This window comes from Halictus rubicundus, unplaced genomic scaffold (assembly GCF_050948215.1).
Source record: "Halictus rubicundus isolate RS-2024b unplaced genomic scaffold, iyHalRubi1_principal scaffold0109, whole genome shotgun sequence".
NCBI lineage: Eukaryota > Metazoa > Arthropoda > Insecta > Hymenoptera > Halictidae > Halictus > Halictus rubicundus.
The window spans coordinates 111,164-129,708 of record NW_027488650.1 but is presented as its reverse complement, the minus strand read 5'-3'; the positions used below and the strand labels follow the sequence as shown (position 1 = coordinate 129,708).

At 43.8% G+C, this 18,545-nt stretch overlaps 1 protein-coding gene across 1 annotated transcript in view; it reads left to right on the top strand.

Annotated features, from left to right (window-relative positions):
* Positions 1-4,170: 4,170 nt before the first annotated feature.
* LOC143363740 (uncharacterized) overlaps positions 4,171-18,545 on the top strand; it is a gene marked incomplete at its 3' end in the record, with an annotated part of 113,995 nt that continues 99,620 nt past the window's right edge. Inside the window, exon 1 of the mRNA XM_076804280.1 lies at positions 4,171-4,813. Within this exon, the coding sequence (XP_076660395.1) occupies positions 4,171-4,813 (643 nt within the window). The remainder of the gene's footprint in view (positions 4,814-18,545) is intronic.

The window sequence follows — 18,545 nt, the reverse complement described above, 5'->3', positions numbered from 1 at the left end:
GGATAGAGGATAGGATATGATAGAGGATAGGATAGGATAGAGGATAGGATAGGATAAAGGATAGGATAGGATAGAGGATGGGATAGGATAGAGGATAATATAGGATAGAGGATAGGATAGGATAGAGCATAGGATAGGATAGAGGATAGGATAGGATAGAGGATAGGATAGGATAGAGGATAGGATAGGATAGAGGATAGGATAGGTTAGAGGATAGGATAGGATAGAGGATAGGATAGGATAGAGGATAGGATAGGATAGAGGATATGATACGATAGAGGATAGGATAGGATAGAGGATACGATATAGGATTTAATAGGATAGAGGACAGGATACGATAGAGGATAGGATAGGATAGAGAATAGGATAGGATAGAGGATAGGATAGGATAGAGGATAGGATAGGATACAGGATAGGATAGGATAGAGGATAGGATAGGATAGAGGATAGGATAGGATAGAGGATAGGATAGGATAGAGGATAGGATAGGATAGAGGATAGGATAGGATAGAGGATAGGATAGGATAGAGGATAGGATAGGATAGAGGATAGGATAGGATAGAGGATAGGATAGGATAGAGGATAGGATAGGATAGAGGATAGGATAGGATAGAGGATATGATACGATAGAGGATAGGATAGGATAGAGGATACGATATAGGATTTAATAGGATAGAGGATAGTATACGATAGAGGATAGGATAGGATAGAGAATAGGATAGGATAGAGGATAGGATAGGATAGAGGATAGGATAGGATAGAGGATAGGATAGGATAGAGGATAGGATAGGATAGAGGATAATATAGGATAGAGGATAGGATAGGATAGAGGATAGGATAGGATAGAGGATAGGATAGGATAGAGGATAGGATAGGATAGAGGATAGGATACGATAGAGGATAGGATAGGATAGAGGATAGGATAGGATAGAGGATAGGATAGGATAGAGGATGGGATAGGATAGAGGATAATATAGGATAGAGGATAGGATAGGATGGAGGATAGGATACGATAGAGGATAGGATAGGATAGAGGATATGATAGGATAGAGGATAGGATAGGATAGAGGATACGATATAGGATAGGATAGGATAGAGGATAGGATATAGGATTGGATAGGATAGCGGATAGGATAGGATAGGGGATTGGATAGGATAGAGAATAGGATATAGGATTGGATAGGATAGAGGATAGAATAGGATAGAGGATAGGATAGGATAGAGGATAGGATATGATACAGGATAGGATAGGATAGAGGATAGGATAGGATAGAGGTTAGGATAGGATACAGGATAGGATAGGATAGAGGATAGGATATGATAGAGGATAGGATAGGATAGAGGATAATATAGGATAGAGGATAGGATAGGATAGAGGATAGGATAGGATAGAGGATAGGATAGGATAGAGGATAGGATAGGATAGAGGATGGGATAGGATAGAGGATAATATAGGATAGAGGATAGGATAGGATAGAGGATAGGATAGGATAGAGGATAGGATATAGGATTGGATAGGATAGCGGATAGGATAGGATAGGGGATTGGATAGGATAGAGAATAGGATATAGGATTGGATAGGATAGAGGATAGAATAGGATAGAGGATAGGATAGGATAGAGGATAGGACATGATACAGGATAGGATAGGATAGAGGATAGGATAGGATAGAGGATAGGATAGGATAGAGGATAGGATAGGATAGAGGATAGGATAGGATAGAGGATAGGATATGATAGAGGATAGGATAGGATAGAGGATAGGATAGGATAGAGAAAAGGATAGGATAGAGGATAGGATAGGATAGAGGATAGGATAGGATAGAGGATAGGATACGATAGAGGATAGGATAGGATAGAGGATACGATATAGGATTTAATAGAATAGATGATAGGATACGATAGAGGATAGGATAGGATAGAGGATAGGATAGGATAGAGGATAGGATAGGATAGAGGATAGGATAGGATAGAGGATAGGATAGGATAGAGGATAGGATAGGATAGAGGATAGGATAGGATAGAGGATAGGATAGGATAGAGGATAGGATAGGATAGAGGATAGGATAGGATAGAGGATAGGATAGGATAGAGGATAGGATAGGATAGAGGATAGGATAGGATAGAGGATAGGATAGGATAGAGGATAGGATAGGATAGAGGATAGGATAGGATAGAGGATAGGATAGGATAGAGGATAGGATAGGATAGAGGATAGGATAGGATAGAGGATAGGATAGGATAGAGGATAGGATAGGATAGAGGATAGGATAGGATAGAGGATAGGATAGGATAGAGGATAGGATAGGATAGAGGATTGGATAGGATAGAGGATAGGATAGGATAGAGGATAGGATAGGATAGAGGATAGGATAGGATAGAGGATAGGATAGGATAGAGGATAGGATAGGATAGAGGATAGGATAGGATAGAGGATGGGATAGGATAGAGGATAATATAGGATAGAGGATAGGATAGGATGGAGGATAGGATACGATAGAGGATAGGATAGGATAGAGGATATGATACGATAGAGGATAGGATAGGATAGAGGATACGATATCGGATTTAATAGGATAGAGTATAGGATACGATAGAGGATAGGATATGATAGAGGATAGAATAGGATAGAGGATAGGATAGGATTGAGGATATAATAGGATAGAGGAAAGGATAGGATAGAGGATAGGATAGGATAGAGGATAGGATAGGATAGAGGATGGGATAGGATAGAGGATAATATAGGATAGAGGATAGGATAGGATAGAGGATGGGATAGGATAGAGGATAATATAGGATAGAGGATAGGATAGGATATAGGATAGGATAGGATAGAGGATAGGATAGGATAGAGGATAGGATAGGATTGAGGATAGGATAGGATAGAGGATAGGATAGGATAGAGGATAGGATAGGATAGATGATAGGATAGGATACAGGATAGGATAGGATAGAGAATAGGATACGATAGAGGATAGGATAGGATAGAGGATAGGATAGGATAGAGGATAATGTAGGATAGAGGATAGGATAGGATAGAGGATACGATATAGGATTTAATAGGATAGAGGATAGGATACGATAAAGGATAGGATAGGATAGAGGATAGGATATAGGATTGGATAGGATAGCGGATAGGATAGGATAGAGGATAGGATAGGATAGGGGATTGGATAGGATAGAGAATAGGATATAGGATTGGATAGGATAGAGGATAGAATAGGATAGAGGATAGGATAGGATAGAGGATAGGACATGATACAGGATAGGATAGGATAGAGGATAGGATAGGATAGAGAATAGGATAGGATAGAGGATAGGATAGGATAGAGGATAGTGTAGCGGCTAGCGGGGCGCCGGAAGAGAAATCTTCAGCGCACCAGCACCAAGAAAGATTTATGGTTTGCACAGCATAAGACGCTATTTGTGAGAAAACGTCTTTAACGTTTTTGGCCACTTAGCGGACAGATGTGTCCTTGTAGTTCCTAGCGACGAACTCAATAGCGCAAGTGGACGCCATAAATTTTGGGTAGTCTAAGGGTCTCCAGCCTAGAGTGTCCCAGCGACGCGTGCCTGGTTTCTATCACCCGGGAAAGCTGGGCCCGTTGACGTAAGCCAGCAGTCACGTACCGCACTTAGCACGGGGCCCGGAAGACACCCCGCTGCATCACCAAAATTAGATTTTTAACAGAACGACACGCTCACCCTTCTCACGCACGAGAGGCGTGGAACGTGGGCGTGTTATGCAAAATGCACGGATTGGTGGAAGTTCCCCGCAAGGACTTCCACCAATCAGCCGACAAGCATTTTTGAAGATATAAGGCAGAGACTACCGACGCGAAGCGGAAGTCACGAAGTCGAGACACAGCCGCGTATCCGCCGAGTGACTTAGAGTCTAGTCCGGTCGTTGCTAAGTTGCAATACAGTTCAACCGCGAGTCTAAGCGAATCGCCGGTTTTAGTTGAACCACCCCGGACGCTCTCGCGACATCACTCTTTATTGTAAATAAACGACTCAGTCACGTACACCTGATTTTGAACACTCGTTCTAAGGCACCCGCCTTATATAACCCTGTTCCTTCATTGGTGACCCCGACGTGATCAGGGTGACTGAGTCGAATCACGCGCATATTTTTTCTCTCTCGAAGTGCGTGTAGTGCAGTGTTATTGAAATGGCGACAACGACACCAGAAGTCAGCAAGGTCGCCATCAAGATCCCACCCTTCTGGCCTGAGCAACCCGAGCTGTGGTTCCGCCAAATCGAAGCACAGTTCGCCCTAAACGGGATTACAGCTGACACGACAAAATTTTATTATATACTGTCGCAGCTCGAACCCAAATACGCGTTGGAGGTGCAGGATATATTTATAAACCCACCGGAGGCCAACAAATACGGGACACTAAGGTCCGAACTACTAAAGAGGCTGTCGGCGACCCAAGGGAAAAGGATTCGACAGCTGCTGGAGCAGGAGGAAATAGGCGACCGAACCCCGTCGCAATTCTTACGCCATATGCGGAACCTCGCAGGTACCACAGTCAGCGACGAGTTCCTGCGGACCCTGTGGTCAGGTAGACTACCCAACGTGACCAGAGCGATCGTCTCGGCTCAGTCAGACCTGCCATTAAACAAGCTGGCCGAGATAGCCGACCACATCCACGCGGAGGTGCAGCCAACCCAGGTAGCCAGCACGTCGGCCCCAACGCAGTCCGACCGCCTGGCAGAACTCCTGATCGACCGATTGGAGAGACTGGAGCTTCGAGTCGCCGAAACATCCCGACCTTGCAGTCACAAGGGAAGCAGGACGCCCAGACGGAGTCGGTCTTCGTCCAGGTCATCGGGTAAGACGGAGAACGTCTGCTGGTACCACCAGAGGTTTGGGAAGGAGTCCACCAAATGCCGCCAGCCGTGTTCGTATGCGGGAAACGAGTCCCTCCGACACTGACCGCGGCAGCCAGTGACGGAACATCCACCTGCCGCCTCTTCGTCACGGACAAAGTGACGAAGACCGAATACCTCGTCGACACTGGCTCGGACCTTTGCGTGTATCCACGCACACTCGTCAAAGGCCGAGTCAGCAAGACGTCATACGAGATGGTTGCGGCAAACGGATCGACGATCGGCACCTACGGCATCCGCGTGATGGACCTCAACCTGGGACTACGGAGGGCCTTCCAGTGGAGGTTCATCATCGCCGACGTGGGAAAACCCATCATTGGCGCCGACTTCCTCACGCGCTACGGACTACTGGTGGACCTCAGGCGACGACGCCTGATCGACCAGACGACATCACGGACGACAACGGGACGCACCGTCGTGGGTTTCACGGACTCCATCCGGACCATCGCGGGAAACTCACGCTACCACCAGCTGCTAGCCCAGTTTCCCGACGTGACCCGACCCACAGCGACTCCTAGGCAAGTCAAACACGATGTTGTACATCATATTGTAACGACTCCCGGCACCCCCGCGTATTGTAAGACCCGCCGATTGTCCACCGATATGTACAAGGTCGCTCGCGCAGAGTTCGAGGAACTGTTATCTCGGGGTCACATCCGTCCTTCTAAAAGCCAGTGGGCTTCTGCCCTACACATGGTGCAGAAGAAGGACAACGGATGGCGGCCCTGCGGCGATTACAGGACCTTAAACGCTCGCACGATCCCCGACCGGTATCCCATACCACATATCGAGGACTTCGCGCGAACATTAGCAGGGAAGACAGTGTTTACTACGTTAGACCTGGTCCGCGCGTACCACCAGATACCGGTAAACCCTCGCGATATTCCGAAGACCGCGGTAACGACGCCGTTCGGGTTGTACGAGTACACCGTCATGCCGTTCGGTTTGCGCAACGCGGCGCAGACGTTTCAACGCTTCATCGACACCGTCTTACGCGGTTTCGATTTTTGCTATGCGTATCTAGACGATATTCTAGTAGCGTCAGTCGATGAAGACGAGCATATGGAACATCTGCGTCAACTCCTCGAGCGGCTTAACGAGTACGGTGTCATCGTCAACCCGAGCAAATGCGTATTCGCCGCTACCGAAGTCAAGTTTCTCGGGTATATTGTGAACGGCAACGGCACGAGACCTCTACCTGAAAAAGTAAAGGCCATAAACGAATTTCCGAAACCAGAGACCGCGAAACAGCTCCGTAGGTTCCTCGGTATGTTAAACTTTTATAGACGGTTCATACCTAACGCCGCGGCTGTACAAACACCGCTTCACCACCTGCTCAGCGGTCGGACGGCGAAAGGCAACGCCCCGATCCAATGGTCAGGTGAAGCGGAAACAGCGTTTCAAGCATCCAAAGATGCACTTGCCAACGCTACGCTACTAACGCATCCATCGAGTCGTTCGCAACTCGCGATTATGGTGGATGCGTCGGATTTCGCGATCGGAGCAACGCTGCAACAGCGACAAGGAAATTCGTGGAGGCCACTAGCCTTCCACACGAAATCCATGTCGCCCGCACAGCGTAACTACAGCGCATACGATCGCGAACTTCTAGCGATATATACAGCGGTTAAGAAATTCCGACATATGGTCGAAGGTCGTTCGTTCACGATATACACCGATCATAAACCTCTGACTTTCGCGTTCAACCAGAGATCCGACAAATGTTCCCCTCGACAGTTTCGGTATCTGGATTACGTAGGCCAGTTCACCACTGACATTCGGCACATCAGCGGCAAAGATAATGAGGTGGCGGACGCACTATCGCGAATCGAATCCATCGCGTCGACCATAGACTACGCGGAATTAGCTCGTTCGCAAGAAAACGACAAAGAAGTCGACAAGTTCTTAACCGCGTCCGACACCTCATTAACGCTCAAGCGCGTCAAATTAATCGACAGCGACGTCGAAGTCTATTGCGACGTGTCAACGAATGTCGCGCGCCCATTCGTAACAGCACCGTTTCGCCGACACGCGTTCTCAGCTGTCCATAACTGCGCCCATCCAGGTATCAAGGCCACCGCGAAACTCTGCAAACAGAGATTTGTTTGGCCGTCGATAGAACGCGACTGTCGCGCCTGGGCTCGCAGTTGTACCGAATGTCAGCGCGCTAAAACGAGTAGACATGTCTTCAGCCCGATATCGGAATTCAAAGCGCCGTCCGCCAGATTCGAGCACATCCATCTCGATTTGGTGGGCCCGCTACCGATATCAGACGGCAAAAGATACTGCCTCACATGCGTCGATCGCTTCACGCGTTGGCCCGAAGCCTTTCCGATCGCCAATATCGAGGCAGAAACGGTAGCGAAAGAGTTTGTCGCCGGATGGGTGGCTAGATTCGGTACCCCCATCCGGATCACAACGGACCAGGGTAGGCAGTTCGAATCGCAGTTGTTCAAACACCTGAGCAATTTATTAGGCGCGAAGCATATTCGAACTGCAGCCTATCATCCGGCGGCAAACGGCATGGTCGAGCGCTTCCATAGACAGCTCAAAGCTGCCATAAAGTGCCACGGCACGCAACGTTGGACCGATGCGTTGCCCGTAGTACTTTTAGGTATTAGGGCAGCGTATCGGGACGACCTGCTGGCATCAACGGCAGAGCTCGTCTATGGCGAGAGCGTTCGGCTACCTGCCGAATTTTTTACCAACACGGCGAGCAACGAAGACCCCGCGAGCATGGTGAGGCAGTTACGCGAACACTTCCGCGACGTTCGCCCGGTGCCGGGATCGCGTCATGGTGGCAACAAAGTGTTTGTCTACAAAGACCTAGCGACCGCCTCCCACGTGTACCTTCGTACCGACGCAACGCGGACCCCATTGCAAAACGCGTACGAAGGACCTTTCCCAGTTATTTCGCGTAACGGGAAGAATTTCAAGATTCGAGTGCGCGGAAAAGACACAACGGTAACCATTGACCGCCTTAAACCCGCGTACACGGTAAACGGTGACGAGACCGTACGATACAAAGACTCGCAACCGACGACCGAGCCGACCCCCGCGCAGGTACCTGTCCACACGCGCTCAGGTAGACGCGTTAGATTTCCTGACTACCTGCAGGTCGGAACGTGAGACAACCTTGCCACGTCGTATATATATTGTACATTTTGTAAATAGCCAGCTACAATAAGAATAGGTATAGATTACCCGGTAATTAGGATTAAGTTAGGATAGCGTTAGCACTGGTAAGGGGGTGATATAGCGGCTAGCGGGGCGCCGGAAGAGAAATCTTCAGCGCACCAGCACCAAGAAAGATTTATGGTTTGCACAGCATAAGACGCTATTTGTGAGAAAACGTCTTTAACGTTTTTGGCCACTTAGCGGACAGATGTGTCCTTGTAGTTCCTAGCGACGAACTCAATAGCGCAAGTGGACGCCATAAATTTTGGGTAGTCTAAGGGTCTCCAGCCTAGAGTGTCCCAGCGACGCGTGCCTGGTTTCTATCACCCGGGAAAGCTGGGCCCGTTGACGTAAGCCAGCAGTCACGTACCGCACTTAGCACGGGGCCCGGAAGACACCCCGCTGCATCACCAAAATTAGATTTTTAACAGAACGACACGCTCACCCTTCTCACGCACGAGAGGCGTGGAACGTGGGCGTGTTATGCAAAATGCACGGATTGGTGGAAGTTCCCCGCAAGGACTTCCACCAATCAGCCGACAAGCATTTTTGAAGATATAAGGCAGAGACTACCGACGCGAAGCGGAAGTCACGAAGTCGAGACACAGCCGCGTATCCGCCGAGTGACTTAGAGTCTAGTCCGGTCGTTGCTAAGTTGCAATACAGTTCAACCGCGAGTCTAAGCGAATCGCCGGTTTTAGTTGAACCACCCCGGACGCTCTCGCGACATCACTCTTTATTGTAAATAAACGACTCAGTCACGTACACCTGATTTTGAACACTCGTTCTAAGGCACCCGCCTTATATAACCCTGTTCCTTCAATAGGATAGGATTGAGGATAGGATAGGATAGAGGATGGGATAGGATAGAGGATAGGATACGATAGAGGATAAGGATAGGATAGAGGATAGGATAGGATAGAGGATAGGATATGATAGAGGATACGATATAGGATTTAATAGGATAGAGGATAGGATAGGATAGAGGATAGGATAGGATAGAGGATAGGATAGGATAGAGGATAGGATAGGATAGAGGATGGGATAGGATAGAGGATAATATAGGATAGAGGATGGGATAGGATGGAGGATAGGATACGATAGAGGATAGGATAGGATAGAGGATAGGATAGGATTGAGGATAGGATAGGATAGAGGATACGATATAGGATTTAATAGGATAGAGTATAGGATACGATAGAGGATAGGATATGATAGAGGATAGGATAGGATAGAGGATAGGATAGGATTGAGGATAGGATAGGATAGAGGATAGGATAGGATAGAGGATAGGATAGGATAGAGGATAGGATAGGATAGAGGATAGGATAGGATAGAGAATAGGATAGGATAGAGGATAGGATAGGATAGAGTATAGGATAGGATAGAGGATAGGATAGGATAGAGGATAGGATAGGATAGAGGATAGGATAGGATACAGGATAGGATAGGATAGAGAATAGGATACGATAGAGGATAGGATATGATAGAGGATAGTATAGGATAGAGGATAGGATAGGATGGAGGATAGGATACGATAGAGGATAGGATAGGATAGAGGATAGGATAGGATAGAGGATAGGATAGGATAGAGGATAGGATAGGATAGAGGATAGGATAGGATAGGGGATAATATAGGATAGAGGATAGGATAGGATAGAGGATAGGATAGGATAGAGGATAGGATAGGATAGAGGATAGGATAGGATAGAGAATAGGATATAGGATTGGATAGGATAGCGGATAGGATAGGATAGAGGATAGGATAGGATAGAGGATAGGATAGGATAGAGGATGGGATAGGATAGAGGATAATATAGGATAGAGGATGGGATAGGATGGAGGATAGGATACGATAGAGGATAGGATAGGATAGAGGATAGGATAGGATTGAGGATAGGATAGGATAGAGGATACGATATAGGATTTAATAGGATAGAGTATAGGATACGATAGAGGATAGGATATGATAGAGGATAGGATAGGATAGAGGATAGGATAGGATTGAGGATAGGATAGGATAGAGGATAGGATAGGATAGAGGATAGGATAGGATAGAGGATAGGATAGGATAGAGGATAGGATAGGATAGAGAATAGGATAGGATAGAGGATAGGATAGGATAGAGTATAGGATAGGATAGAGGATAGGATAGGATAGAGGATAGGATAGGATAGAGGATAGGATAGGATACAGGATAGGATAGGATAGAGAATAGGATACGATAGAGGATAGGATATGATAGAGGATAGTATAGGATAGAGGATAGGATAGGATGGAGGATAGGATACGATAGAGGATAGGATAGGATAGAGGATAGGATAGGATAGAGGATAGGATAGGATAGAGGATAGGATAGGATAGAGGATAGGATAGGATAGGGGATAATATAGGATAGAGGATAGGATAGGATAGAGGATAGGATAGGATACAGGATAGGATAGGATAGAGGATAGGATAGGATAGAGAATAGGATATAGGATTGGATAGGATAGCGGATAGGATAGGATAGAGGATTGGATAGGATAGGGGATAGGATACGATAGAGGATAGGATAGGATAGAGAATAGGATATTGGATTGGATAGGATAGAGGATAGAATAGGATAGAGGATAGGATAGGATAGAGGATAGGATATGATACAGGATAGGATAGGATAGAGGATAGGATAGGATAGAGGATAGGATAGGATACAGGATAGGATAGGATAGAGGATAGGATATGATAGAGGATAGGATAGGATAGAGGATAGGATAGGATAGAGAATAGGATGGGATAGAGGATAGGATAGGATAGAGGATAGGATAGGATAGAGGATAGGATAGGATAGAGGATGGGATAGGATAGAGGATAGGATAGGATAGAGGATAGGATAGGATAGAGGATAGGATAGGATGGAGGATAGGATAGGATAGAGGATAGGATAGGATAGAGGATAGGATAGGATAGAGGATAGGATAGGATAGAGGATACGATATAGGATTTAATAGGATAGAGGATAGGATACGATAAAGGATAGGATAGGATAGAGGATAGGATAGAGGATCCGATATAGGATTTAATAAGATAGAGGATAGGATAGGATAGAGAATAGGATAGGATAGAGGAAAGGATAGGATAGAGGATAGGATAGGATAGAGGATAGGATAGGATAGAGGATGGGATAGGATAGAGGATAATATAGGATAGAGGATAGGATAGGATAGAGGATGGGATAGGATAGAGGATAATATAGGATAGAGGATAGGATAGGATATAGGATAGGATAGGATAGAGGATAGGATAGGATAGAGGATAGGATACGATAGAGGATAGGATAGGATAGAGGATAGGATACGATAGAGGATAGGATAGGATAGAGGATACGATATAGGATTTAATAGGATAGAGGATAGGATACGATAGAGGATAGGATAGGATAGAGGATAGAGGATAGGATAGAGGATAGGATAGAGGATAGGATAAGATAGAGGATAGGATAGGATAGAGGATAGGATACGATAGAGGATAGGATAGGATAGAGGATACGATATAGGATTTAATAGGATAGAGGATAGGATACGATAGAGGATAGGATAGGATAGAGGATAGAGGATAGGATAGAGGATAGGATAGGATAGAGGATAGGATAGGATAGAGGATAGGATAGGATAGAGGATAGGATAGGTTAGAGGATAGGATAGGATAGAGGATAGGATACGATAGAGGATAGGATACGATAGAGGATAAGGATAGGATAGAGGATAGGATAGGATAGCGGATAGGATAGGATAGAGGATAAGATAGGATAGAGGATAGGATACGATAGAGGATAGGATAGGATAGAGGATGGGATAGAATAGAGGATAATATAGGATAGAGGATAGGATAGGATAGGATAGAGGATGGGATAGGATAGAGGATAATATAGGATAGAGGATAGGATAGGATAGAGGATATGATAGGATAGAGGATAGGATAGGATAGAGGATAGGATACGATAGAGGATAGGATAGGATAGAGGATACGATATAGGATTTAATAGGATAGAGGATAGGATACGATAAAGGATAGGATAGGATAGAGGATAGGATAGAGGATCCGATATAGGATTTAATAGGATAGAGGATAGGATACGATAAAGGATAGGATAGGATAGAGGATAGGATAGGATAGAGAATAGGATATAGGATTGGATAGGATAGAGAATAGGATAGGATAGAGGATAGGATAGGATAGAGAATAGGATAGGATAGAGGAAAGTATAGGATAGAGGATAGGATAGGATAGAGGATAGGATAGGATAGAGGATGGGATAGGATAGAGGATAATATAGGATAGAGGATATTATAGGATAGAGGATAGGATAGGATAGAGGATATTATAGGATAGAGGATAGGATAGGATAGAGGATAGGATAGGATAGAGGATAGGATAGGATAGAGGATAGGATAGGATACAGGATAGGATAGGATAGAGGATAGGATATGATAGAGGATAGGATAGGATAGAGGATAGGATAGGATAAAGGATAGGATAGGATAGAGGATGGGATAGGATAGAGGATAATATAGGATAGAGGATAGGATAGGATAGGATAGAGGATGGGATAGGATAGAGGATAATATAGGATAGAGGATAGCATAGGATAGAGGATATGATAGGATAGAGGATAGGATAGGATAGAGGATAGGATAGGATAGAGGATGGGATAGGATAGAGGATAATATAGGATAGAGGATAGGATAGGATAGAGGATGGGATAGGATAGAGGATAATATAGGATAGAGGATAGGATAGGATAGAGGATAGGATAGGATAGAGGATAGGATACGATAGAGGATAGGATAGGATAGAGGATAGGATACGATAGAGGATAGGATAGGATAGAGGATACGATATAGGATTTAATAGGATAGAGGATAGGATACGATAGAGGATAGGATAGGATAGAGGATAGAGGATAGGATAGAGGATAGGATAGAGGATAGGATAAGATAGAGGATAGGATAGGATAGAGGATAGGATAGGATAGAGGATAGGATAGGATAGAGGATAGGATACGATAGAGGATAGGATACGATAGAGGATAAGGATAGGATAGAGGATAGGATGGGATAGAGGATAGGATAGGATAGAGGATAGGATAGGATAGAGGATAGGATAGGATAGAGGATGGGATAGGATAGAGGATAGGATAGGATAGAGGATAGGATAGGATAGAGGATAGGATTGGATAGAGGATAGGATAGGATAGAGGATAGGATAGGATAGAGGATAGGATAGGATAGAGGATACGATATAGGATTTAATAGGATAGAGGATAGGATACGATAGAGGATAGGATAGGATAGAGGATAGAGGATAGGATAGAGGATAGGATAGGATAGAGGATAGAGGATAGGATAGAGGATAGGATAGAGGATAGGATAAGATAGAGGATAGGATAGAGGATAGGATAGGATAGAGGATAGGATACGATAGAGGATAGGATACGATAGAGGATAAGGATAGGATAGAGGATAGGATGGGATAGAGGATAGGATAGGATAGAGGATAGGATAGAGGATAGGATAGGATAGAGGATAGGATACGATAGAGGATAGGATACGATAGAGGATAAGGATAGGATAGAGGATAGGATGGGATAGAGGATAGGATAGGATAGAGGATAGGATAGGATAGAGGATAGGATAGGATAGAGGATGGGATAGGATAGAGGATAGGATAGGATAGAGGATAGGATAGGATAGAGGATAGGATTGGATAGAGGATAGGATAGGATAGAGGATAGGATAGGATAGAGGATAGGATAGGATAGAGGATACGATATAGGATTTAATAGGATAGAGGATAGGATACGATAGAGGATAGGATAGGATAGAGGATAGAGGATAGGATAGAGGATAGGATAGGATAGAGGATAGGATAGGATAGAGGATAGGATAGGATAGAGGGTAGGATAGGTTAGAGGATAGGATAGGATAGAGGATAGGATACGATAGAGGATAGGATACGATAGAGGATAAGGATAGGATAGAGGATAGGATAGGATAGCGGATAGGATAGGATAGAGGATAAGATAGGATAGAGGATAGGATACGATAGAGGATAGGATAGGATAGAGGATGGGATAGAATAGAGGATAATATAGGATAGAGGATAGGATAGGATAGGATAGAGGATGGGATAGGATAGAGGATAATATAGGATAGAGGATAGGATAGGATAGAGGATATGATAGGATAGAGGATAGGATAGGATAGAGGATAGGATACGATAGAGGATAGGATAGGATAGAGGATACGATATAGGATTTAATAGGATAGAGGATAGGATACGATAAAGGATAGGATAGGATAGAGGATAGGATAGAGGATCCGATATAGGATTTAATAGGATAGAGGATAGGATACGATAAAGGATAGGATAGGATAGAGGATAGGATAGGATAGAGAATAGGATATAGGATTGGATAGGATAGAGAATAGGATAGGATAGAGGATAGGATAGGATAGAGAATAGGATAGGATAGAGGAAAGTATAGGATAGAGGATAGGATAGGATAGAGGATAGGATAGGATAGAGGATGGGATAGGATAGAGGATAATATAGGATAGAGGATATTATAGGATAGAGGATAGGATAGGATAGAGGATATTATAGGATAGAGGATAGGATAGGATAGAGGATAGGATAGGATAGAGGATAGGATAGGATAGAGGATAGGATAGGATACAGGATAGGATAGGATAGAGGATAGGATATGATAGAGGATAGGATAGGATAGAGGATAGGATAGGATAAAGGATAGGATAGGATAGAGGATGGGATAGGATAGAGGATAATATAGGATAGAGGATAGGATAGGATAGAGCATAGGATAGGATAGAGGATAGGATAGGATAGAGGATAGGATAGGATAGAGGATAGGATAGGATAGAGGATAGGATAGGTTAGAGGATAGGATAGGATAGAGGATAGGATAGGATAGAGGATAGGATAGGATAGAGGATATGATACGATAGAGGATAGGATAGGATAGAGGATACGATATAGGATTTAATAGGATAGAGGACAGGATACGATAGAGGATAGGATAGGATAGAGAATAGGATAGGATAGAGGATAGGATAGGATAGAGGATAGGATAGGATACAGGATAGGATAGGATAGAGGATAGGATAGGATAGAGGATAGGATAGGATAGAGGATAGGATAGGATAGAGGATAGGATAGGATAGAGGATAGGATAGGATAGAGGATAGGATAAGATAGAGGATAGGATAGGATAGAGGATAGGATAGGATAGGATAGAGGATAGGATAGGATAGAGGATAGGATAGGATAGAGGATAGGATAGGATAGAGGATAGGATAGGATAGAGGATAGGATAGGATAGAGGATATGATACGATAGAGGATAGGATAGGATAGAGGATACGATATAGGATTTAATAGGATAGAGGATAGGATACGATAGAGGATAGGATAGGATAGAGAATAGGATAGGATAGAGGATAGGATAGGATAGAGGATAGGATAGGATAGAGGATAGGATAGGATAGAGGATAGGATAGGATAGAGGATAATATAGGATAGAGGATAGGATAGGATAGAGGATAGGATAGGATAGAGGATAGGATAGGATAGAGGATAGGATAGGATAGAGGATAGGATACGATAGAGGATAGGATAGGATAGAGGATAGGATAGGATAGAGGATAGGATAGGATAGAGGATGGGATAGGATAGAGGATAATATAGGATAGAGGATAGGATAGGATGGAGGATAGGATACGATAGAGGATAGGATAGGATAGAGGATATGATAGGATAGAGGATAGGATAGGATAGAGGATACGATATAGGATAGGATAGGATAGAGGATAGGATATAGGATTGGATAGGATAGCGGATAGGATAGGATAGGGGATTGGATAGGATAGAGAATAGGATATAGGATTGGATAGGATAGAGGATAGAATAGGATAGAGGATAGGATAGGATAGAGGATAGGATATGATACAGGATAGGATAGGATAGAGGATAGGATAGGATAGAGGTTAGGATAGGATACAGGATAGGATAGGATAGAGGATAGGATATGATAGAGGATAGGATAGGATAGAGGATAATATAGGATAGAGGATAGGATAGGATAGAGGATAGGATAGGATAGAGGATAGGATAGGATAGAGGATAGGATAGGATAGAGGATGGGATAGGATAGAGGATAATATAGGATAGAGGATAGGATAGGATAGAGGATAGGATAGGATAGAGGATAGGATATAGGATTGGATAGGATAGCGGATAGGATAGGATAGGGGATTGGATAGGATAGAGAATAGGATATAGGATTGGATAGGATAGAGGATAGAATAGGATAGAGGATAGGATAGGATAGAGGATAGGACATGATACAGGATAGGATAGGATAGAGGATAGGATAGGATAGAGGATAGGATAGGATAGAGGATAGGATAGGATAGAGGATAGGATAGGATAGAGGATAGGATAGGATAGAGAAAAGGATAGGATAGAGGATAGGATAGGATAGAGGATAGGATAGGATAGAGGATAGGATACGATAGAGGATAGGATAGGATAGAGGATACGATATAGGATTTAATAGAATAGATGATAGGATACGATAGAGGATAGGATAGGATAGAGGATAGGATAGGATAGAGGATAGGATAGGATAGAGGATAGGATAGGATAGAGGATAGGATAGGATAGAGGATAGGATAGGATAGAGGATAGGATAGGATAGAGGATAGGATAGGATAGAGGATAGGATAGGATAGAGGATAGGATAGGATAGAGGATAGGATAGGATAGAGGATAGGATAGGATAGAGGATAGGATAGGATAGAGGATAGGATAGGATAGAGGATAGGATAGGATAGAGGATAGGATAGGATAGAGGATAGGATAGGATAGAGGATAGGATAGGATAGAGGATAGGATAGGATAGAGGATAGGATAGGATAGAGGATAGGATAGGATAGAGAATAGGATAGGATAGAGGATGGGATAGGATAGAGGATAATATAGGATAGAGGATAGGATAGGATGGAGGATAGGATACGATAGAGGATAGGATAGGATAGAGGATATGATACGATAGAGGATAGGATAGGATAGAGGATACGATATCGGATTTAATAGGATAGAGTATAGGATACGATAGAGGATAGGATATGATAGAGGATAGAATAGGATAGAGGATAGGATAGGATTGAGGATAGGATAGGATAGAGGATAGGATAGGATAGAGGATAGGATAGGATAGAGGATAGGATAGGATAGAGAATAGGATAGGATAGAGGATAGGATAGGATAGAGGATAGGATAGGATACAGGATAGGATAGGATAGAGGATAGGATAGGATAGAGGATAGGATAGGATAGAGGATAGGATAGGATAGAGGATAGGATAGGATAGAGGATAGGATAAGATAGAGGATAGGATAGGATAGAGGATAGGATAGGATAGAGGATAGGATAGGATAGAGGATAGGATAGGATAGAGGATAGGATAGGATAGAGGATAGGATAGGATAGAGGATAGGATAGGATAGAGGATATGATACGATAGAGGATAGGATAGGATAGAGGATACGATATAGGATTTAATAGGATAGAGGATAGGATACGATAGAGGATAGGATAGGATAGAGAATAGGATAGGATAGAGGATAGGATAGGATAGAGGATAGGATAGGATAGAGGATAGGATAGGATAGAGGATAGGATAGGATAGAGGATAATATAGGATAGAGGATAGGATAGGATAGAGGATAGGATAGGATAGAGGATAGGATAGGATAGAGGATAGGATAGGATAGAGGATAGGATACGATAGAGGATAGGATAGGATAGAGGATAGGATAGGATAGAGGATAGGATAGGATAGAGGATGGGATAGGATAGAGGATAATATAGGATAGAGGATAGGATAGGATGGAGGATAGGATACGATAGAGGATAGGATAGGATAGAGGATATGATAGGATAGAGGATAGGATAGGATAGAGGATACGATATAGGATAGGATAGGATAGAGGATAGGATATAGGATTGGATAGGATAGCGGATAGGATAGGATAGGGGATTGGATAGGATAGAGAATAGGATATAGGATTGGATAGGATAGAGGATAGAATAGGATAGAGGATAGGATAGGATAGAGGATAGGATATGATACAGGATAGGATAGGATAGAGGATAGGATAGGATAGAGGTTAGGATAGGATACAGGATAGGATAGGATAGAGGATAGGATATGATAGAGGATAGGATAGGATAGAGGATAATATAGGATAGAGGATAGGATAGGATAGAGGATAGGAGAGGATAGAGGATAGGATAGGATAGAGGATAGGATAGGATAGAGGATGGGATAGGATAGAGGATAATATAGGATAGAGGATAGGATAGGATAGAGGATAGGATAGGATAGAGGATAGGATATAGGATTGGATAG